Here is a 25263-nt window from a genome sequence, read left to right as displayed (position 1 = left end):
AGTGTGGTGGAGGCTCCTTCTTTAGAGGCTTTTAAACAGAGGCTGGATGGCCATCTGTCAGATGGGTCGAATGCAATGTTCCTGCTTCTTGGCAGGGGGTTGGACTGGATGGCCCATGAGGTCTCTTCCAAATCTAGGATTCTATGAATCTATGAATTATATCCTAATGTGATAAGAAGACTGTTGGTCCAAACGTACTAGATGGCAGTCCTGACAGCTAGAAGTCTAGCCTCCACCCACAGCTTTTGCTCATGACTGAAAAAGGAGATAGGTATGTTTCGGGGTGGGGTGGGGGGTCCCATGGAACAACTCCATCAAGTGCAAAAAATAATCCCAATGGAGCATTGCAGCACACCCAAATAGCTAGGAGTTACCCTGGACCTTGCTCTGACTTAGACGAAGCACACACAAAAAGTGGGTACTAGAAATAACATCGTATGAAAGCTGACTGGCACAACCTGGGGGTCACAACTAGACACAGTGAACGCATCTGCCTTTGCGCTTTGCCACTCTGCAGCTGAAAACGCATATCCAGTGTGGTACACATCTTACCAGGTTAAAACAGTGGATGTGGCTCTTAATGAGACAAGCCGCATTATCACAGGATGTCTATGCTCAACACCACTGGAGAAATGATACTGTTTAGCTGGTATTGCACCACCTGATATCCGTCAGGAAGTAGCAGCCTGTCATGAAAGGACCAAGGCAGTGACATCTCTGGCCCATCCCCTGTTCAGATATCAGCCAGAAAGCCAACATCTTAAATCAAGAAATCGCTTCCTAAGATCTACAGAGATATTTGCACGAACATCTCAGCAAGCGAGAGCCCAAAAGTGGCAGTCTAAAACCCAGAACTTCAATCCATGACTAATACTGGATGAGAGACTCCCTCGTGGGCACACAGAACTGGGCAGCGTGGAAAGTGCTGAATAGACTGCGCTCTGGCACCATGAGATGCAGAGCCAACCTTCAGAAATGGGGCCACAAAGTGGAGTCCACGACATGTGACTGTGGAGAAGAGCAAATCAAAGAACACTTACTACAATGCAGTCTGAGCCCTACCACATGCACAATGGAGGATCTTCTTACAGTGACACCAGAGGCACTCCAAGTGCACAGCTTCTGGTCAAAGGACATGTAGTATAATGACACATTTTTAACTTTGTTTGTGTTTTTAAATACATTACAGCTTTACCCTTAATTTGCTTCTGATATGATAAATAAAATGCCAAAGAGAGCTGATGCCTCACTAAACTACACCCCCACAACCGTAACTATAAGCCACATGTTTATGTGTATGTGTTTGGGGGGGGGGGGGGGGCGGACGGACAGGACGACTTTGGTATTTGATCCAGACACAGTATGTATACACATGTGCACATGCATGGCTCCATGCTAAGGAAAAACAGGATGTGTAGATTTTGCGTACTTGATGGAAGGTATGGAAAATCTCAAAGTAATTCAGTGTCTTTACCATCTACATTCAAGTGACGTAAATCCAGGGCTCCAGTCCCTACTCACTATGGAGAACCCTGGGTGACCTTGGGTAAGGTGTGCTTTTTCAGCCTCACAGGGAAGCTATGGCAAACCATTTTGGAACAAAACTTGCCATGAAAACCCTGTATCAGATTTGTGTAAGGATATCCCTTAGTCCCTTTAGGGAGAAAGGTATGGGTTAGAAATACATTTTATTTTTGTTATTATTATTTAAACAAGATCACTCTGCTGGCTGTTGTATTGGATCACACTTTGGACACTTCCCAAGTGTCTAGGACTGTGTATCAGCGAATAATGCATGCAGATCCCAGTAAAGTGGCCTTCTGCAGCTGGCAGATGGTAATCTTGTCAGCGCCGATTGTGTTTAAGTGCAGGCCAAGGTCTTTAGGTACTGCACCCAGGGTGTCGATCACCACTGGGACCACCTGTTCTGGCTTGTGCAAAAGTCTTTGCAGTTCTTTTTATTAATAATTATTAACAAATAAAATAATAATAATTAATAACAATTATTAATTATTAAGAATTATTAAATTATTTATAATAATTATTAATTATGAGTAGTAATTATCCTATCAATGGTTTGAAACAAGGCAAATAACAACAAAAAAATCGCCAATTATTATTTTTGTTAAATGTTTCAGCCATTTTTTAATCTTTTTTCGATAGATGCAGCCAATTTTTGCACTGTTGTGTGGATGCAGTTTCGACTGCTGTGGTCAGTGCTATGGAAATGTGGGAATTGTTGTTTGGTGTGGCCCCAGCACTCTTGAGTTAGAGACGACCAAAGGCCTTGCACAACTACATTTCTTGCTATTCTGTAGCATTCAGTCATGGCAATTCGAGTGGTGTCAAGCTGCATTTACTATAGAGGGACCCTATGCCACTCTGGGCTTGCATCAGGGCAGTTGGCATGCCAAATGCAAGGCACCCAGAGAAGCCTAGGGTGCATCTATTCTGTGGAATGAATGCAGCTCGACCGTGTAGATTGAACTATGTAGATGCATCTCTAGAGAGCAACCAGGTCGTCCCCCCCCCTCCCCTGCTCATGGTGCTCCAATGGTTAATCCATCGAGCTCTGCCAGTCTCAGAGAGGCAGGAAATACGAACAATGGCAGAGGGGGGTGAGAGTGGGTCTGGGCTGTCCTTTCCTGTCCCACCGAGGAGCCAGCCCGCCCGGGAAGAAGCCTCCTTGGCCAGCTGCTGGTGAGAACAGCGCCTTTGCTGAAAGGAACTGGCCTGGCCTGGCCTGGATGCAAAGGGTGGCCAAGGGGCCAAAGGTGGGTGTGGGGGAGGAGGAGCAAGCAGGAGAAGGGTGCATTGGCAAACCAGGAGCAAATCCCAAAAGCATTCCCCCACTTCCCATCACACAGACAGATATACATTGCAGTCTTGTTTGTGCTGAACTTCTGCACACAGTAACACAGGGGGAAAAAGAATGTACACATAGACACATATTCACATATATATATATGTACTATATATGCTATGTGCGTGCATTTATGTGCATACATATATATATATACACACACACGAACACATACATACAAATCTTATCTATCTATATATACACACAGACATACACTGCAGTCTTGTTTATGCTGAACTTCTGCACACAGTAACACAGGGAAAAAAGAATGCACACATAGACACATATTCACATGTATATATGTACTATATATGCTATGTGCATATATATATGTGCATATATATATATACACACACACGAACACATACATACAAATCTTATTTATATATACACACAGACATACATATATACATATTATACACATATGCACACACACAAACACACTCAGACATACGTATGAATTTCCGCATACAGTATCAAAAGAAAAACAAACATCCACAGACATATATACACACTGAGATGTATATGCAGTTTTCTGCATACAGTAATAGAAAGCATGCATAATTTTAGATAGATAGATTAGATACACACACATATTGAGGTATGCATATAGATTTCTGCATACAATAAGAGGAAAAATGCATATATATATATATATATATATATATATATATATATATGCACGTGCACACAGACACACACCTAGACATACATGCTAATAACATATGGGGAAAGCACACACTGTAATCTGCCTTGAGCCATGAGGAGAAATGCGTAAGGAATAAAATTATTATTATTTGAAACACAACAAGATGAGTCCACTCTGCTGGCTGTTGTCTTGGATCACACATCGGACACTTCCCACATGTCTAGGACTGTGTGATGTATCGGCGAATAATGCATGCTGATCCCAGTAAGGTGGCCTTTTGCAGCTGGCAGATGGTAATTTTGTCAGCGCCAATTGTGTTTAAGTGCAGGCCCAGGTCTTTAGGAACTGAACCCAGTGTGCCGATCACCACTGGGACCACCTTTACTGGTTTGGAATAAAATTATTATTATTATTACATATATATACAGAGAGAGAGAGAGATGGGGGGGGGGGAGAAAGAGAGAGGGAGAGAGACATACAGTACATACATATTAATTTCTGCATACAATACTATAAGGGGAAAGCATATATATACATAAACAGATAGATGTGCAAACATTCCGACGTTCACATCCACTTACATACAAATTTCTGCGTACAATAACAGACAAGCATGCATTCTGCATCCAATAACAGGATCCCAATGGTGCCCCCCCCCCCCCCTGTTTATGTTTGGATACCAGAAGTGTTTCACTTTCAGCTAATGGATGTCCACTCTTCTTCCAGCAGACAGGAATGGAGAAGCGAGGGGGAGAAACCCAACCTGCTGAGATGGAACAGTTAGTGTCTGGTGGAAAAAACTCCAACACTCCACAAGTTCAAGCTAAAACCATCCAAGAATTTCTAATGGGGTCAGATTCCCATCAAATTAAGCAGGAGCCAGAGGACAGCCTGCCACAGGGCTGGGATGCTCAGTGGCAGGATTTCTTAAAAACTATGAAGCCCTCTCGTTTGGGATGTAGAAGTCCACCTCTTCTCAGTCTTCCCCAGTCTGGAGATGGAGACAATGAACCTCAAGCATCTTCCAAGAGAGCTACTGACATTGGTCAGTGGCCAAGAAATGAGCGGGTGGACCAGAGATCTCCAGAAGACCTTAGTGAAGGTTGTGAAGATCCTATTTCCTCTGTGAAGGTGAAAGATGAGGTTCTAGATGTGGAAGATATGGCCAGCATCGAAATGGACCGGAGGCATTTCCGGCAATTCTACTACCAAGAGGCCGAGGGGCCGCGAGAAGTCCTCCTCCAGCTCCAAACCCTTTGCCATCAGTGGCTGAAACCAGAGAGCCGCTCCAAGGAGGAGATTTTGGACCTGTTGATCCTGGAGCAGTTCTTGATTATCCTGCCAGAGGAAATGCAGAGCTGGGTCAAGGACTTCGGGCCAGAGAACTGCACCCAGGCAGTAGCCCTGGCGGAAGATTTCTTGCTGCACCTGCAAGAGGCTGAAGGGTTGCAAAGAAAGGTAAAGTTCTCACTATCTAATGACAGGGATAGAAATGGAAGTGAGTTGCAAGGCTGGAGATGCCTCCAGCTCAGGTTATTTACAAAAGTGGCTGGGACTGTGCATCCTGTGGACCACATGTAGACCTTGAGGGCTTTGGGTCCCACAAATACTCTACTTTGACAATAATAATAATAATAATAATAATAATAATAATAATAATAATTTAATCATGTCAGGATTGACTTGAGAAACCGCAAGTCGCTTCCAGTGTGAGAGAATTGGCCGTCTGCAAGGGTGTTGCCTAGAGGATGCCCAGATATTTTTTGATGTGTTACCATCCTAGATAAACCATTTTAATCAAACCTATGAATAATCAAACCACAAATGTCAAAATCACAAATGCACAGTACATCACAGTTTCGCCTACATAACTGTTAGATTATGCTGTGCCATATAGGATCAATGTTCCTTCTGGATTTTAATTGAGCATTTCTACTACTCAATTTTTACTTGTGTCCTATCCATATTTCTCTGTCAGGTTGCTCGGCCTATGGAAGGCATGACTACAAATTCCCCCAAATCAGAGCAAGATCTATCAGAGGAAATTAATATTCCGACGTCGGCAGAGGCTGAGGAAGACAGCGATGGGGAGACCAGCTTTCTGGGTAAGAGACAGATAGATGGATCAATTCCTGGGAAAACTGCGGGCTGTGAATTACCTTTTCCCTTCTACTGTCTGAAATTCTTGTCTCAAAGATGGGTCACCCAGGAACAGAAAAGAAGCTTTGCATTATAGAAGTCATAGAATCATAGAGTTGGAAGAGACCTCCTGGGCCATGCAGTCCAACCCCCTGCCAAGAAGCAAAAGCTGTGGGTGGAGGCCAGACTTCCCAGCTGTCAGGACTGCCATCTAGTATGTTTTGACCAACAGTCTTCTTAGCACATTAGGATATAATTCATAGAATCATAGAATCATAGAGTTGGAAGAGACCTCATGGGCCATGTAGTCCAAAGAAGCAGGAAAATTACATTCAAAGCACCACCAACAGATGGCCATCCAGCCCCTGTTTAAAAGCCTTCAAAGAAGGAGTCTCCACCACGTTCCAGGGCAGAGAGTTCCATGGCTGAACAGCTCTCACAGACAGAAAGTTCTTCCTCATGTTCCTTTCTTGTAGTTTGAAGCCATTGTTCCATGCCCTAGTCTCCAGGGCAGCAGTAAACAAGCTATGACTAGTCCTCTCTATGACTTCCTCTCACATACTTATACATGGCTATCATGTCTCCTCTCAGACTTCTATTCTTCAGGCTAAACATGCCCAGCTCTTTAAGCTGCTCCCCATAGGGCTTGTTCTCCAGACCCATTATCATTTTAGTCGCCCTCCTCTGAACACATTCCAGCTTGTCAACATCTCCCTTCAATTGTGGTGCCCAGAATTGGACACAGTATTCCAGATGTGATCTAACCAAGGCAGAATAGAGGGGTGGCATAACTTCCCTGGATCTAGACATTACACTCCTATTGATGCAGGCCAAAATCCCATTGGCTTTTTTTGCCGCCGCATCACATTGTTGGCTCATGTTTCACTTGTTGTCCATGAGGACTCCAAGATCTTTTTCACACGTACTGCTCTCGAGCCATGTGTCCCCCAATCTGTATCTTTGTGTTTAATTTTTTCTGCCTACGTGGAGTATCTTGCATTTGCCACTGTCCCAGATCCAGTCATCCATATTTCTAGGTAGGGTTAGGAGAGCAAAGACAGAAATTACCCATATATACTCAATCATTAGCTGACTCAAATATAATCTGAGGCACCTAATTTTACCACAAAGAACTGGGAAAATGTATTGAGCTGAGGGTGGGAAATGTAGCAGCTACTGGTAAATTTCAAAATAAAACTAGATACCAATAAAATTACATTAATTGAGGTCACTTGGGTTTCTAAAAGCAACATTTTTAATTAAATCCACAAACCTAGAATTTTCTGGAGAGAATCCGCAAAAGTCAATTCCACACATGTGTAAAAAGATAAAGGTTTCCCCTGACATTAAGTCTAGTCGTGTCCGACTCTGGGGGGTGGTGCTCACCTCCATTTCTAAGCTGAAGAACCTGTGCTCTCCGTAGACGCCTCCAAGGTCATGACTGTATGGAGTGCCATTACCTTTCTGCAGAAGCGGTAGCTATTGATCTACTCACATTTGCAAGTTTTCGAACGGCTAGGCTGGCAGGAATATGTTCCTACATGTGTAGGAATTATATTTATTTGCAATACTGTTTATCACATCCAAAGTGAAGAATATTGAGTCCCCTTGGGGAGAGAGGGCAGGTTATAAATAAAGTGTTGTTGTTGTTATATTAAAAACATGAATGAATTCTTCCAACAGGCAATTGCCAAGGATACGAGAATGGGGAGGAGAGCTTTCCTTTCGAAAGGCATGCCGATATTGGGATCAGTGGTCTGTCACTGGCAAGACTCAATGGGAAGCTCTTCCAGGTTTCTGGGTTGGGAGAGACTCCCGGGATTGAGCAAAGCCAAGAAATCCACCGGGAGAGCCAGACGGAGATCCAGGCTTTGATTCATCAGAAACGTTTGGAAGAGAGACCCTTTTCAGAGGGAAGCCACAAAGCCAAGCGGAAGAGGGCCAGCTCCAACTGGGGAACTGTCCTGCGCCGTGGCTTTGACTTCCCACGGAACCAGAAGGCACAAAAACTGTACACCTGCACCTATTGTGGGAAGATCTCCAACAACAGTGCCCACATGATTATCCACGAGAGGACGCACACGGGCGAGAAGCCGTACAAGTGCTCTGAGTGCGGCAAATGTTTCAGCACCAACTGCAACCTCATGAAGCACACCCGAGTCCATACGGGGGAGAAGCCATACAAATGCTCTGACTGTGGCCGGAGTTTCAGTGACAAAGCCTCACTCATTGTCCACGAGAGGACCCACACTGGCGAGAAGCCCTACGAGTGTCCGATGTGTGGGAAGAGCTTCACTTCCAGCTCCAACCTCATCACCCACAAGCGGGTCCACACCGGAGAGAAGCCATACAAGTGCAATGAGTGTGGGCAGAGCTTCGTCCACCGGCCGCAGCTTGTCATACATATCCGGACACACACAGGGGAAAAACCCTATGAGTGTTTGGAGTGCGGGAAGAGCTTCAATCAGAAAGCGGACTTGATCATCCATGGGCGGACCCACACAGGAGAGAAGCCGTACGAATGTGTTGAATGTGGAAAAACTTTTATTTCCAGCTCTTACCTTCGGAAACACGAGCGGCTGCACACGGGGAAGAAAGCCCAAGCTGGGGAAGAAAGCCACAAATGCACTTACTGCCGGAAGAGTTTTATCAGCCGGTCCAAACTTCTCATTCATGAGCGAACCCACACCGGAGAGAAACCTTTTGAATGCACTGAATGTGGAAAAGGCTTTAGTACGAGCTCAAACCTGGTCAACCACAGAAGGGTCCACACAGGGGAGAAGCCCTACCAGTGCTTAGATTGTGGGCAGAAGTTCAGCACGAACTCCAACTTGGTCAATCATCGGAGGGTGCACACAGGAGAGAAGCCGTACGAATGCTCAGATTGTGGGCAGAGCTTTGGACACAAAGCATCCCTCAGGAGACACAAGAGGATCCATTCACGAGAGACAACTATATGAGTGGGTTGCTGTAGGTTTTTCGGGCTGTATGGCCTTGTTCTAGAAGCATTCTCTCCTGATGTTTTGCCTGCATATATGGCAAGCATGCTCAGAGGTTGTGAGGTCTGTTGGAAGCTAGAAAAATTGGGTTTATATATCTGTGGAAAGTCCCTGGTGGGAGAAAGAACTCTTGTCTGTTGGAGCTAGGTGATTTCAGGAAACCAGCAGGTGCTAAAGAACTATTTCCTTTGTTCTGGGTGCTTCACTTTTTCATAAAAGTTTAATGTGTAGGTCCTTTTCAGTTTCTTACCCTAAACTAGAGATGAACGAAATGCATGTAGTCTCCTAGGGCCTTTTGTAGACCAAAAGGAATGGCACACACACACACACAGTGTTCCTCTGCTACTTCACGGTTTGCTTATTGCAGACTCACTGTTTCACGGGTTTTTCCAGATGTTTTGGACTTCAGGCCAAGAGGAGTCGGGAAGGAGGAGGAGGAGGCGGCAGAGGAAGAGGGTGAGCACAGGACTCAGCCGAGCTACTACTAGGCCGGGAAAAACTTGCCCAATGGGGAGGCCCTGGCCCAGACTGGATAAGAAGAAGAGCGAAGGAGAAGAAGAGCGCCCCTGAGCACTTGCAGCAGGCGGCGACAGCACAGCAGCAGCAACTCTCTCCTCCTCCACCTCTTCCTCCAGGAAAAGGAGGAAGAGGTGGAGGAGGAGAGAGTTGCTGCTGCTGCACTGTCACCGCATGCTGCAAGTGCTCAGGGGCACTCTTCCTTCTTCTCCTCCTTCGCTCTTCTTCTCATCTGGCCTGGGCTTCCCTACATCGCGGATTGTCACTTATCGCGGATGGTCCTGGAACGTAACACACACGATAAGTGAGGGAACACTGTGAATGTACATACACACACACACAAATGTAATATTAGTTTGTGGGATTAACATAACTCAAAAACCACTGGATGAATTGACACCAAATTTGGCTACAAGACACCTACTAACCCAAGGAGTGACCATCACTCAAAAAATTGATTTTGTCATTTGGGAGTTGTAATTGCTGGGATTTATAGTTTACTTAAAATCAAAGAGCATTCTGAATTCCACCAATGATGGAATTGAACCAAACGTGGCACACAGGACTCCCATGAGCAACAGAAAACACTAGAAGGGTTTGATGGGCATTGACCTTGAGTTTGGGAGTTGTAGTTCACCTACATCCAGAGAGCACTGTGCACTCAAGCAATGATGGATCTGGATCAAACTTGGCCCGAATAATCCATATGTCCAAATATGGATACAGATGGTGTTTGTGGGAAATAGACCATGACATTTGGGAGTGGTAGTTACTGGGATTTATAGTTCACCTACAATCAAAGAGCATGCTGAACCCCACCAACGACAGAACTGGGGCAAACTTCCCACACAGAATCCCCATATTTAAGGCCATCCAGTCCAACTCCCTTCACCAGGGCAAGAAAATGTAATCAAAGCCCTATTGACAAAGAGCCATCCAGCCATAGATATAAATAGATAGATATGATTCACACACACACACACACACATATAGTATCATAGATTTGAAAGGGACCCCTAAAGAAGGACAATTATACGTTGCATGTTCCAAAGTAGGCAAACCGGACACTCTCCATATCAACACGGATAAAGAAACAACAAGAAATACTGTTTACCCACAAGCATCAAGACATTACATATATTAGAAAACAACATTTTCTCATTACTTTATTTTCCAGATCACCAGGTTGGGCCACAGCAAAGCGTGGCAGGGGACAGCTAGTATATATATCTATATCTATATCTTGAGTACCAGCTGTTAGGAATTGTGGGAGTTGAAGTCCAAAACACCTGGAGGGCCCAAGTTTGCCCATGCCCAGGCTACAGAGTTGCATCGGAGGACCTAGAGATTCCTGAAGATACCATATTAACCAAATCTGTAAACAATCAAATGGTGAAATGCTCTTCCACCATTCAACGTCAAGACAGGAACGACCAGAATTGATGAAAATATATGTTGGCTTGCTGTTTTTGTGTGCATCTGGACATTAGATGAAAACATCAAAATGTGTCCCTCCTTTATCTCTGTGGCCATAATATATGGTCCACCAGATGTTGTTGAACTCCATAACCCAGCAATCCTCATCATAGGTTATGCTGGCTGGCCCCAATGGAAGATGGAATCTATAATGGAAACCAGTCTTTGCCTACCTCTGACACAAATATCTCTGGATATACACTTGTATAGATCTTGTACCTCAAGTTTTGGCACAGGGGAAAAGGTCTGTTCTTTATAGCATGAGGAATAGCACCAGGAAACCAATAATTTGAGGGCTTAAATAAAAGTTTTATTATATTATAGTTGATTTCAAAGCAACTTTGATATAGACTGGCTGCAGTTTGTTCAATTCTCAGAGGGGAAAATGCAGGCCACGCATCTTAGGGTGCTCGTGAAACTGAGTGTGCGTCCACACTACCAAATTAGTGTGTTGACACCACTTTCGCTTTGATGGCTCAGTGCTATGGAATCATCGGAGTTGTCGTTTTCCACGTCTTTAGCCTTCTTTGCTAGAAAGGTTTGATGCCTCAAACTACGCAATCCCAGGATCACATAGCACTGAACCATCACAGTTAAAAGTGGTGTCAAAATGCATTAATTTGATAGTATAGATCAGGCATGGGCAAACTTCGGCCCTCTAGGTGTTTTGGACTTAAATTCCCATAATTTGTGGGAGTTGCAGTCCAAAAACCCTGGAGGGCCGAAGTTTGCCCATGCCTGGTGTAGATGTACCCTGAGAGGTAGGAGAATTCATTTCCAAGTAAGAATGATAGATGCTAGATTAAATCTGAGCATGCTGTTGTTTCTTGCAACCATTTTTGTGGCCCCGAAATTGAATTTATTCACCCCAAAATTGGCCTTCCTGGCATTCTGCAAATATGGCAGGTTTCTTTCAAAATAAAACATGTTTGCGCAAAATAAACACATTTTAAAAATCCAGATCACTTGTAGCCATGTCCAGTTTTGTCTTCTGGGACTGCTGTGAGTGTCAGAGACCCAAAATTGAGGTATAGATTCCTGGAATGGGGCCACTCCTACACAAGTTGGACAAATGCAAAACTTGGGGTTTATATCTACACTGTAGAATGAAAGTACATTGACACCACTTTAAGTACCATGATTCAATGCTTTGGAATCCCAGGAGTTGTAGTTTGGTGAAGCACCAGCACTCTTGGGCAAAGAAAGCTAAAAATCTTGTAAAACTGCAGCATCTATGATTCAACAACATTGAGCCACGCCAGTTCCTTATGGAAAATGGATATCTCCATAACCTTTTGAAAAATGGATATTCAGAACCATTTGGGAAAACCAGGAATCTTTTGGAAAGGCATGACCTTGTTAAGAGATTGTAATCTTTCAGTTGCTCCAAAACATCTACTCGCCCATAAAACATCTTGGTTTAAATCATGCTCTCAAGAGACAAAAAATAAATTAGCATTTGTTAAACTAACATAGATGGTTTACTCACAAACTTCATGTATTCAGCATACAGGTACATTGCATATCAATTCAGTTACTGATAGGATTTGAAGTAGTTTGTGCAGAACTGAAGACCGACAGATCGCAGTTTTGAATCCGGGGAGAGTGCGGATGAGCTACCTCTGTCAGCTACAGCTCCCCAGGCTGGGACATGAGAGACGCCTCCCATAATTTTATTTATTTACTGCATTTATATACCGCTTTTCTCACCCCTGAGGAGACTCAAAGCAGTTTCCAACATAATAGTGGCAAAATTCAATGGTGTACATACATGTGAAAACCAAAACATAATTTCTAGACAATAACATATACTATAAATTAAGAACTTTAATCATGTTACCTCTATATGTCTCGTATATGGTGCAAAAACCATATCAAATCATATATTCTTTTGATAGCAGGGACTCCAGATTAGAAACAAACAACTGTATATTTTCTGCATAAGGATGATAAAACATCAAAACATCCTGGCGTCCCTGGGCAACGTCCTTGCAGACCGCCAATTCCCTCACACCAGAAGTGACTTGAGTTTCAATTCGCTTCTGACACGAAAAAAACATATTATTACTTAGGGTGCATCTACACTGTAGAATTAATGCAGTTTGATGCAACTTTAACTGCCATCACTCAATGCCATGGAATCCAGGGAGATGTAGTTTCGTGCTTCACCAGCACTCTTTGGCAGGCCCTGGCTACAAATCTCATGATTCCATTGCAATTAATCATGGCAGTTAAAGTAGTGTCAATCTGCACTAATTCTACAGTGTAGATACAGCCTTAGATACATCTTTGGCAGGCCCTGGCTGCTGAAAGAAAATATGGGTCAGAGTAAGCAATGCAATCAAGTCTATTTGAATTACAAATCGTCCACACAATGACTGTATACAGCTAATTTTGCAGGGAAATGACAAATAAATATATTTTTGCTTAAAATATGGTTTCAACAGCTTCTCCCATGTAGTAGTCGTGGCCGAGTGGTCAAGGCGATGGACTAGAAATCCATTGGGGTTTCCCCGCGCAGGTTCGAATCCTGCCGACTACGAGGAGATATATATTTGGCTGTTGCTGATGACACAAAATGACAGCCAGAGTTTGTCTGCATCCTGCTTTTACAAAACAGACGTGTAGTGTGGCAAGCGCTTGGCAAGATAAGGAATCTGGAGCAAAAGCAAGTCTGGCTGATTCAAATTCTCTTTGGACACCTTCAACATAACAAAATGAGAGAATGACAGAGTTGGAAATAATTGCTAAGGTCTATTGCCACCAATATTTATGATGTATTGTCGAAGGCTTTCATGGCTGGAATCACTCAGTTCTTGTGGGTTTTTTCGGGCTATATAGCCATGTTCTAGAGGCATTTCTCCTGACGTTTCGCCTGCATCTATGGCAAGCATCCTCAGAGGTGACCTCACGTCTGAGGATGCTTGCCATAGATGCAGGCGAAACGTCAGGAGAAATGCCTCTAGAACATGGCCATATAGCCTGAAAAAACCCACAAGAACTGAATATTTATGATCATTCTGATTTTCCAGGACATAAAAATATAAAGGTTGTGGTTCTCTATCTCCATTTGGTAAGAAACCAGTGCCCGAAGAACAAAGGAGCAATCAAATGGAACAGTGAAAGCTGCATTTTGCAGCATTGTTAGCTATAGCAAGCCTTGTAAAACTACAGTGCCCATGAGTCCATGACAGTTAAAGTGGTGTTAATAGTGTCAAAGTGGTGCATTACTTTTACAGTCTAGTCCAGACATGGGCGAACTTGGTCCCACTAGGTGTTTTGGACTTCAACTCTCACTCGGACGCTTAAGGGCCTGAGGCTGTTAGGAATTGTGGGAGCTGAAGTCCAAAACACCTGGAGGGACCAAGTTTGCCCATGCCCAGCCTAGATGGACCCAAAGACATACGTTTTCTGAAACGAAATTTCAAATTTACTCGTTTTTAAACTTTTGTACAAACATTGTTTTAAACTGTGCCATGTTTTTTGAATGCTTGCAAGCCAACTTGGATCCCATATAAGTGGAAATGTGGATAATAAATAAACAAATACATACCAAGAATGAAAAGGTGAAAAGAATCATATAGAATCATAGAGTTGGAAGAGATTTCATGGGCCATCCAGTCCAACCGCATTCCGCCAAGAAGCAGGAAAATTGCATTCGAAGCTCCCCAGACAGATGGCCATTCAGCCTCTGTTTAAAAGCCTCCAAAGAAGGAGACTCCACCACACTCTGGGGCAGAGAGTTCCACTGCTGAACGGCTCTCACAGTCAGGAAATTCTTCCTAATGGTCAGATGGAATCTCCTTTCTTGTAGTTGGAAGTCATTGTTCTGCGTCCTAGTCTCCAGGGCAGCAGAAAAACAGTTTGCTTCCACTTCCCTATGACTATACTAACTATACTATACTAAGCCAGTACCCTGTTTTCATTCAGGAAAGTCCGGTTTTATTAGTCCTGAATTCATTCTTGTTGCAGTTGCAATTGCAGATTTAGTGATTTCTTCACCGTTTCAATCCTTGTGGGTCATGTTAAATATAAATATATAATACTAGAAGACATCAGATGATGTGACAGTTAGTAGAGGCTAAGCATTTATTATCAAGAACCCCAAATTCTCCAAAATTCAAAATTATCTAGATTGGTGGTTATGGCTGGATCTAAACTGCCATATAATCCAGATTATCAAAGCAGATCCACATTCTCTGTTTTGAATTTAATTATATGAATCTACAATACCATATCATCAAGTCCAAGGCAAGCCACATCGAATCCTTCGGGAGATGCTAGCGGGGTACAAATAAAGTTTAATAATAATAATAATAATAATAATAATAATAATAATAATAATAATAGGCAGATAATCTGGTTGTTATGGGATTATACCTTCAGCAAAGGATCACCGCCTTGTTGTGGCACTGGAGCTTGAGCACCTCAATGATGTCATGAGCGAAACTATGAAGGGCCACCCAAGACAGGACGGTCGTGGCAGAGAGGTCAGACCACATTTTCTCCCTCTATTTCCCAGTTGTCAATCATTCTTGTTGCCAAAAAACCAAGATTATGGCAATAAGAATGATTGACAACTGGAAAATAGAGGGAGAAAATGTGGAGGCTGTGACAGACTTTGTATTTCTAGGTGCAAAGATTACTGCAGATGCAGACTGTGGCCAGGAAATCAGAAGACGCTTACTTCTTGGGAGGAGAACAATGTCCAGTCTTGATAAAATAGTAAAGAGTAGAGACATCACACTGGCAACAAAGATCCGCCTAGTCAAAGCCATGGTATTCCCTGTGGTAACCTACGGATGTGAGAGCTGGACCTTAGGGAAGGCTGAGCGAAGGAAGATCGATGCTTTTGAGCTGTGGTGCTGGAGGAAAGTTCGGAGACTGTGAGAAGATCCAACCAGTCCATCCTCCAGGAAATAAAGCCCATCTGCTCACTGGAGGGAAGGATACTAGAGACAAAGCTGAAGTACTTTGGCCACATCATGAGGAGACAGCAAAGCCTAGAGAAGACAATTATGCTGGGGAAAGTGGAAGGCAAAAGGAAGAGGGGCCAACCAAGGGCAAGATGGATGGATGGCATCCTTGAAGTAACTGGACTGACCTTGAAGGAGCTGGGGGTGGTGACGGCCGACAGGGAGCTCTGACGTGGGCTGGTCCATGAGGTCACAAAGAGTCGGAGACGACTGAACGAATGAACAACATGGGATTATACAAGTAAGTGAGAGCTAGCCAGCCTACCAAACAGGTAATCTCCAGCAGCCTCTGAGGGGCCCTTGCACCATCTTTAACTGCCATTCCACCAGCCAGTGAGAAGGAGGGAGCCGGACTACCAGTCAGGTTCTCCAACAGCTGCTGAGGGGCCCTTCCACCATCTTTAACTGCCGTTCCATTAGCCACTGAGAGGGAGGGGGCCAGCTTATGAACCAGGAACTCACCAGCAGACATTTAGAGATGTTCACTCTATCTTTAACGGCCATCCCAGCAGCCACTGAGAGGGAGAGAGCCAGCCTACCAACCAGGTACTCTCCAGCAGTCGCTGAGGGGTCCTTCCTCCATCTTTAACTGCCCTTCCACCAGCCACTGAGAGGGAGGGGGCCAGCCTACCAACCAGAGGGCTTAAAGGCCAGGGCTTCCCAGTTCTCAGTGTCTATACCACAGTTTTTAAGGTTGGCTTTAATCCCCACCTTTCAATTGCTTTTCCTGTCCACCAACATAACGTTTCCTGTTCTTGAGTTCGGAGTATAATTACTCCTTTGGAAGAGGGTGACAGGGCATTTCTAATATGCAGCACACAGTCCAGTGAAGTGATGGTGAAGGATCATAGAATCATAGAATCATAGAATCAAAGAGTTGGAAGAGACCTCATGGGCCATCCAGTCCAACCCCCTGCCAAGAAGCAGGAATATTGCATTCAAATCACCCCTGACTAATGGCCATCCAGCCTCTGCTTAAAAGCTTCCAAAGAAGGAGCCTCCACCACACTCCGGGGCAGAGAGTTCCACTGCTGAACGGCTCTCACAGTCAGGAAGTTCTTCCTAATGTTCAGATGGAATCTCCTCTCTTGTAGTTTGAAGCCATTGTTCCGCGTCCTAGTCTCCAAGGAAGCAGAAAACAAGCTTGCTCCCTCCTCCCTGTGGCTTCCTCTCACATATTTATACATGGCTATCATATCTCCTCTCAGCCTTCTCATTGCTTCAATGCTGGTGGTCTTTCCTTCTTTCAGTATGCTGACATTTGTCTGCCTGTCTTCCCAAGAGATTTGCAGGATTTTTCAGAGACAAGGCTGATGGAATTGTTCCAGAAGTTCAGAGTGACGTTTGTGGATAGTTCATGTTTTACAGGTTTGCAACACAGAAGGACAATAGCTTTATAAGCAAGCATCTTGTGGTCCCTATTGATGTCCCGATCCTCAAACACTCTCTGCCTCCTTTGAAATAATGATGCACTTGCAGAGCTCAGGCGGTGTTGTATTTCAGTGTTAATATTGACTTTGGTGCAGAGGTGGCAGTCGAGGTAGCGGAAATGGTCAACATTTTCTAATGTTACACCATTAAGCGGTATTTCTGCCATTGCAGAGGGATTGGCTGGTGACTGCTGGAAGAGCACTTTGGTTTCAATGTTTAATGAGAGGCCAAGCTCCTTGTAACCTCCTGTGAAAGTGTTTAAAATAGCTTGTAGGTCATGAAACTACAGCTCCCAGGAATCAATCTATTGAGCCATGACTGCTCAAGTGGCATCAAACTGCATTAATTCTACAGTGGAGAACTCAAGATGTTGGGCTGTACTATAGTTTTTCAGTTGAAATGCAGAAAGTGGGGAAAACGTGGTCACAATATATGTAGAACTAGCCATCCCCTGCCACGCGTTACTGTGGCCCAGTCTGTTGATCTGGAAAATAATGAGAAAGCTTTGTACTTATATGTAATTTCTTTATGCTTGTAGGTAAACAGTATTTCTTGCTGTTTCTTTGTCAGTGTTGATGAGGAGAGTGTCTGGTTTGCTCACCATGGAGCATGCAAGATATCATTGTCCTACTTTAGGGGTCCCTTTCAAATCTATGATACTATACCTGTGTGTGAATCATATCTATCTATCTATCTATCTATCTATCTATCTATCTATCTATCTAACTCTATGACTGGATGGCTGTTTGTCAGGAGGACTTTGATTACGTTTTCTTGCCCCAATGAAGGGAGTTGGATTGGATGGTCTTAAGTATTTTCTGTTGGTCATGGGGGTTCTGTGTGGGAAGTTTGCCCCAGTTCTGTCATTCGTGGGGTTCATTCAGAATAGTCTTTAATTGTAGGTGAACTATAATTCCAAGTAAATGCAACTCCCAAATGCCAAGGTCTATTTCCCCCAAACTCCATCAGTGTTCCTATTTGGGCATATGGAATATTCATGCCAAGTTTGGTCCAGATCTATCATTGTTTGAGTCCAGAGTGCTCTCTGGATGTAGGTGAACTACAACTCCCAAACTCAAGGTCAATGCTCACCAAACCCTTCCAATTTTTTCTGTTGGTCATGGGAGTTCTGTGTGCCAAGTGGGGTTCAATTCCATCATTGATGGAGTTCAGAATGCCCCTTGATTGTAGGAGAACTATAAATCCCAGGAACTACAACTCCCAAATGACAAAATCCTAATTTTTGAGTGATGGTCACTCCTTGTGTTGTGAGACATTTTGTTGCCAAATTTGCTGTGATTACGTTCACTGGTTCTTTTGTTTTTAAGGTACTCATTATGCACAGAGCATTTTTATATAGAGAGATATAGCAAAAATGCCGTCCTCCCCGTCGGGGAATCGAACCCCGGTCTCCCGCGTGACAGGCGGGGATACTTACCACTATACTAACGAGGAAAGGGCTGTGGTACTGGTATTCGAAAAGGCTCCACTAGGTGGCAAGTGCTCAGGATGCATGCTCTTTGCACACCTTTTAAGCTTCTAGCATAGAACCACTGCACTGCACTGCATTCATTCTACAGAGTAGATACATCCTTTGTTCACTTGCTTAGATGCATGCCTTAGTGTGCATCTACATTAAATGCAGAATTAATGCTCTTTAATACCATTCACTGCCATGACTCAATGGTGTGGGATGCTGAGAGCTGTCGATTGCTGAGGCACCAGTACTCTTTAGCAAAAAAGGCTTGTAAAACTACAAATCACAATAATCCATAACACTGACCCATGACTACTAAAGTGGTTATTTATTTATCGTGTCATCAGCAACCATACCATTGTATTACATTTCTAACAGAACAAAACAAACAAACCGATTAAAAAAGCACAAATTTTGCAAACCTGGTAGTTGATTAAATGTCCTTGGACCAGTATCTTGCCACTTGGAGTGCCTCTGGTGTTGCCGCAAGAAGGTCCTCCATTGTGCATGTGGCTGGGCTCAGGTTGCATTGCAGCAGGTGGTCTGTGGTTTGCTCTTCTCCACACTCGCATGTCGTGGATTCCACTTTGTGGCCCCATTTCTTGAGGTTGGCTCTGCATCTCGTGGTGCCAGAGCGCAGTCTGTTCAGTGCCTTCCAAGTCGCCCAGTCTTCTGTGTGCCCAGGAAGGAGTCTCTCATCTGGTATCACCCACAGATTGAGGTTCTGGGTTTGATCCTGCCACTGTTGGACTCTCGCTTGCTGAGAGTGTCTCTGTAGATCTAAGAAAACTATTTCTTGATTTAAGTCGTTGACGTGCTGGCTGATACCCAAACAGGGGATGAGCTGGAGATGTCTCTGCCTTGGTCCTTTCACTATTGGCTGCTACTTCCCGGCGGATGTCAGGTGGTGCAATACCGGTTAAGCAGTGTAATTTCTCCAGTGGTGTAGGGCGCAGACACCCCGTGATAACCCGTGATAATGCGGCATGTCTCATTAAGAGCCACATCCACTGTTTTAGCGTGGTGAGATGTGTTCCACACTGGGCATGCATACTCAGCAGCAGAGTAGCACAGCGCAAGGGCAGATGTCTTCACTGTATCTGGTTGTGATCCCCAGGTTGTGCCAGTCAGCTTTCGTATGATATTGTTTCTAGCACCCACTTTTTGCTTGATGTTCAGGCAGTGCTTCTTGTAGGTAAGAACATGGTCCAGAGTGACTCCCAGGTATTTGGGTGTGCTGCAATGCTCCAGTGGGATTCCTTCCCAGGTAATCCTCAGAGCTCGGGATGCTTGTCTGTTCTTAAGGTGAAAGGCACATGTCTGTGTTTTAGATGGATATTAAAGTGGTGTCTAGCTACATTAAATCTACAGTGCAGATCAGGCATGGGTAAACTTGGGCCCTACAGGTGTTTTGGATTTCAACTCCCACAATTCCTAACAGCTTCATGCTTAAGTGGCTGAGGGGTAAAAGGAAGTGGCCCAAGGCTGCTAGGAATGCTAGGAGTTGGAGTCCAAAACACCTGGAGAGCCCAAATTTGCCCATGCCTGGTGTTGATGTGCTCTGTAGAACTTGACAGCTATCCACGATAGCCCACATTGTAAGCAATCCCACAACATTGATCTACTGATCTACTGTCTCGTATGCATTATTTTATTATGATTTTTGCTTTTCTGGAGAAAGTAAAGACAGGTGGGTTCACTCCCTTTGTTTGCTTGCTTTGGTTTTGTTAGTTTTTTTTAATAAAAGAAAGGTATATTGCGTTGGCCGGGAATCGAACCCGGGTCAACTGCTTGGAAGGCAGCTATGCTAACCACTATACCACCAACGCATCCATGCAACACTCTGGAAGAGCATCCTTGCCATTTGGAAGAGCATCCTATTCCTTGTTAAAAAAAAGAAGTCAATGTGCTTGGAAGCTACTGAGCCACTAGATGGCGCTATTCCATGCCACACTCAAACTACAGGGTTAGTCAAAATGAATAGGCCAATAAGATATACAATTAATTTTCTTATTGGCCTATTCATTTTGACTAACCCTGTATATTACCAGTTCCTCTGCAATGTCAGAAATACAGCTTAATGGTGTAACATTAGAAAATGTATTCCCAACTCAAGAAAGAAAAATTGGATGTCAGTAGATAGCAAAACAGATTTAAAAATGAGCTTAAAGCTAACCTTAAAAAATGTGGAATAAACACCCAGAACTGGGAAGCCCTGGCTCTAAAGTGCTCTAACTGGATTTTGAAGAGGCACAAATGGAGGGTAAAAGAGAGAAACTTTCCAAGAGGAATAAGAAGCATCAAGCAAACAGGGTTACTGTATGTCCATGCTCCAGAAGCATTTTCTCCTGATGTTTCGCCCACATCTATGGCAAGCACCCTCAGAGGTTGTGAGGTCTGTTGGAAACTAGGTAAGTGGGGTTTGTATATCTGTGGAAAGTCAAGCCAACCCCGACCGGGACCGCCTTCCACCTGGAAACCAATGCCCTCACTGCGGAAGAAGATGCAGAGCAAGAATAGGGCTCCACAGCCACATACGGACCCACAAGAAAACCCATAATGGTAGACCATCTTACTCGTCCAATGAGGGATCGCCTAAGTAAGTGAAGGGGCTAACAGAACTCAGAAATGTTGAAATTCTAAAATGCAAACCTAGAGAGGGGTTTGTGCCTCTCCTCTGGCCTGCAGAAGACCAGAAGCTAAGAGGAGATAATGTATCTAGAAGACACAAGATGCTGTATTGTCAAGTACACCCAGGGTGGGTTACTACGCCCAGGGAGTACCCAAGGGTGGGTTAACACCCAAAATGCTTATCTGTAACAATAATGTGTGTGTTTACGTAGATTGTAGAAGGTTAGCAGTGAAAGACATTGGAGTGGCAAAATATGAGAAAAACATGTTTTTGAATGGTTGATCCGATAAGAGAGGTGTGTGCCCATGACACAGTGAAAAGACATGTATATAAGGAGACTGAAATATCCAAATATCAGAGACAGCTCTCTTTGAAGACACTGGTCTGTCTGGGCTGTTTCTCCCTGTGTGGCCACACTTGAAATAAAGAGATTTCTGCTTTACCTCTGGAGACTAGACTCTCTTCATTTTGCTGCCCTCTGTGACGGACTCAGCAAGGACCCCAAGCAGGGGGTCCCCTACATTTCTGGAGGTTCCACCGAGATCTAGCAGAGGTGCCGGTTTGATGAGATTCTAGAGGTTGTTGGCAACCCATTCCTGAAGGCGAAGGCTGCCCAATTGGGATGTATCAACAGAGATCGAGAAGGGATCCCAAAACAACAGACCGATCCTTTTGTTCATCTTTGTTGGGTGCCCTCGTCAGCAGGAACGCTCCACTTGAGAGGAAAGTTGGAAATCTCGTCCCCAGGAACGTCAGGGAACGCAAGTCATCGTTACCAGGCGAGTAGAGGTTTTCTTGGGGAAAGGGAAAGTCTAGACTAGTAAACAGGCGCCAGAAGGGTGGAAGGTTGGAAAGTATTGTCTGTTCGGGAGTGTGATACAACTGAATAGGCACCACCCTTATGAAAATGGGGCAAAAAAGGAGTAAGAAATGCTCAAGCCCATTGGAATGTATGGTTAAGAATTTCTCTAAGTTTAGGCAACAGATGCCAGGATGTAACAATGCCCAGAAATTGCAATTTCTGTGTCAGGTGGAATGGCCGAAATTTAATTTAAATCCCAGATGGCCAGAAACCGGAACTTATGATTTGAAAATAGTAAGGCAATACCTTCGTTACATAGCTGCCAACCATCTAGATTAGCTTTGCTATATAAATGCATGGAGTGTTGTGTTGCAAACCTGATCTCCTTGGCTTTTAAAATGTTGCAAAGAAACTCCCTCTTGCATGCCCTTACTTGCCAATCCAACAGCACCATTTAATGGTGAAAGTAAGAAGGTCATATACCTTGATTCTGCAGAAGGACAATTAGAGCTGGAATCCCAGCCCCCACCATATGTGTCATAAGTACTTTTAAAAACATTAGATAGGTTCTGCTTTTAGTGAGACAGGTTGCATTAGGCACTTTCAGAGAAAAAATAGACACGGACTCCAGTACTTACATGCTCTGCTCCATGGGAAGGACAGAGGTAGTGTATTTAGAGAGTGTCAGATATGCTATGGGAAAGCATGATTCTGGACACTTTGGGGCTTCTTTCTCAAGGGAAGAGGAAGAAGTGCGCTTTTGGAGTCTTAGATTTTGTGCAGGGAGTCAGGTTCTGCTGTATGGAAAACAGAGGTCTGGTCCTTGGCATTGTGCTTAGGGAAAGAAGTTTTGGCATTTCAGTGTTTTGAAGTTATGGCATTATGGAAGTTATGGAACTGTGCATTGGCAGGCTGCAGGAAAGCAGGGTCTGGCCTTACAGGTGCTTCTCCAAGGAGGGAGAAAAGGATATGGTAATATTTGGATGCATGTGGATGAATGCGTGTACATGTGTGTGAATGTTGAGTGAAAATGTAATTCCCCTATGTTTAATGTATTGTCGAAGGCTTTCATGGCTGGAATCACTAGGTTCTTGTGGGTTTTTTTCGGGCTATAGAGCCATGTTCTAGAGGCATTTCTCCTGACGTTTCGCCTGCATCTATGGCAAGCATCCTCAGAGGTGTGAGGTCTGTTGGAATTAGGACAATGGGTTTATATATCTGTGGAATGGCTGGAGTGGAGCAAGGAGCTCTTCCCTGCTGCAGTTAGGTGTGAATGTTTAGCTGATCACCTTCATTAGCATTAGAAGGCCTGCCTGAGCCTGGGAAAATCTGTTGCTGGGAGGTGTTAATCTGTGCCTGGTTTTTTCCCCTCTCTGTTGTTTAACTGTTATAATTTTAGAGTTTTTTTAATACTGGTAGCCAGATTTTGTTCATTTTCATGGTCTCTTCCTTTCTGTTGAAATTGTCCACATGCTTGTAGTCTGTGTAGTCTGACATGGTGGTTGTTGGTGTGGTCCAGCATTTCTGTGTTCTCAAATAATATGCTGTGTCCAGGCTGGTTCATCAGGTGCTCTGCTATGGCTGACTTCTCTGGTTGAAGTAGTCTGCGGTGCCTTTCATGTTCCTTGATTCGTGTCTGGGCAATGCTGCGTTTGGTGGTCCCTATGTAGACTTGTCCACAGCTGCATGGTATACGGTAGACTCCTGCAGAGGTGAGAGGATCCCTCTTTTCCTTTGCTGAACGTAGCATTTGTTGGATTTTCTTGGTGGGTTTGTAGATTGTTTGTATGTTGTGTTTCCTCATCAGCTTCCCTATGCGGTCAGTGGTTCCCTTGATGTATGGCAGGAACACTTTCCCTCTGGGTGGATCTTCATCTTGACTCTTGTGGCTTGTTCTCGGTCTTGCTGCTCTTCTGATGTCTGAGGTGGAGTCTCCATTGGCCTGTAGAGCCCAGTTGAGGTGGTTCAGTTCATCTTGGAGGAGGTGGGCTTCGCAGATTCTTTTTGCACGGTCTGCCAAGGCTTTAATGGTGCTTCTTTGTTGACTTGGGTGATGCTTGGAGTTTTTATGTGGATATCTATCTGTGTGTGTGGGTTTTCTGTAGACGGTGTGACCCAATTGTTGATCTGGTTTGTGGATGACTAGGACATCTAGCAAAGGCAGTCTTCCTTCCTTTTCTTTTTCCATGGTGAACTGGATGTTTGGGTGGATGCTGTTAAGATGGTCCAGGAACCCGTTTGAGTTCTTCTTCTCTATGGCTCCAAATGGTGAAGGTGTCATCCACATATCTGAACCATAGAGTGGGCTTTTTGGTTGCTGTCTCCAGGGCTTGTTTTTCAAAGTGTTCCATGTAGAAGTTAGCTATGACCGGGCTGAGAGGGCTCCCTATAGCTACTCCATCTTTCTGTTCGTAGAATTCATTGTCCCACTGAAAGTAACTGGTGGTGAGGCAATGATGAAACAGAGCCGTGATGTCTTTTGGGAACCTCTGGTTTGTTTGTTAACCAATGTAATTGTGAATCCAATGTAGTTACATAGAATCTGTATGTCTGTATGTCCAATGTCCAATGTCATTCTTTGCCTAAATGTTTTCTGTAATCTTATATACCTTCTCACACTGGAAATTGCACTAAAAAAGAACCTCTGCTTTAAAATCATTGAAAAGTCATTCATGACATATGTAATTTTAGATTTTATTTAGCCTCACTCTTATTGATGATACTTTTCATAAAGTGTTTGCAGTTTTGAGCAGAAGATCCTCATCCTTATTGATTACAGGCTAATGATAAATAGAAGTGGGTTCATCCGAACCAGGAAAAACTTGGAAAGCTGTGCAAGTTAATTAACAGTTTTATTTGGTTTCTAAACAGGAATGCAACTGGCCACCAATTAAAAGGATGCAAAGCTTATGAAAAAAAATGCAATTGGACTATTAATTGGAACAGTAAATATATGTATTGTTTGTGTTTTATAGTTTTTAAGGAGTGCAATAATAATAATAATAATAATAATAATGGTGACTCATATTATTATCTGGTACCAGAACCTATTGGCAGTTGTTTTTTCAGAGGCCATAGCTATTCAGCATCAGACCTCTTTGAAAAACAAAGCAAATGAGATATCAAAAGTGCAGGATTTGCTAAGATTGGTTTACATGATTGGTAAAGAATAATTGCTCTAACACAAATGAAAGCAATATATGGTATAAAGTGTAAGATTTATTGTATAAAGGGTATAGAAAAAATAAGGATGAAATGATGTTTTGAATCAGATCAACCAACTGATAGAAGGAAAGACACAGA

At 43.8% G+C, this 25263-nt stretch overlaps 1 protein-coding gene and 3 non-coding genes across 4 annotated transcripts in view; 2 read left to right on the top strand and 2 right to left on the bottom strand.

Moving 5' to 3' along the window:
* The first annotated feature begins 2697 nt into the window (after positions 1–2697).
* The window catches only part of LOC137096334 (zinc finger protein 271-like), a 56121-nt gene continuing 33555 nt past the window's right edge, over positions 2698–25263 (top strand). Inside the window, exons 1-4 of the mRNA XM_067465491.1 lie at positions 2698–2774; positions 4242–4970; positions 5491–5617; positions 7335–8511. Coding sequence (XP_067321592.1) covers positions 2748–2774; positions 4242–4970; positions 5491–5617; positions 7335–8511 — 2060 coding nt within the window. The 5' untranslated portion in view covers positions 2698–2747. The remainder of the gene's footprint in view (positions 2775–4241; positions 4971–5490; positions 5618–7334; positions 8512–25263) is intronic.
* TRNAS-AGA (transfer RNA serine (anticodon AGA)) lies at positions 13103–13184 on the top strand. The gene has a single exon. It is a non-coding gene; the product is annotated as a tRNA-Ser (tRNA).
* On the bottom strand, positions 18433–18504 carry TRNAD-GUC (transfer RNA aspartic acid (anticodon GUC)). Its single transcript has one exon. It is a non-coding gene; the product is annotated as a tRNA-Asp (tRNA).
* Positions 20284–20355, bottom strand: TRNAG-UCC (transfer RNA glycine (anticodon UCC)). Its single transcript has one exon. It is a non-coding gene; the product is annotated as a tRNA-Gly (tRNA).

The sequence above is a fragment of the Anolis sagrei genome, chromosome 2 (assembly GCF_037176765.1).
Source record: "Anolis sagrei isolate rAnoSag1 chromosome 2, rAnoSag1.mat, whole genome shotgun sequence".
Lineage (NCBI taxonomy): Eukaryota > Metazoa > Chordata > Lepidosauria > Squamata > Dactyloidae > Anolis > Anolis sagrei.
Note: the sequence above shows the minus strand (reverse complement) of the source record. Positions and strands in the feature narration are given on the sequence as shown.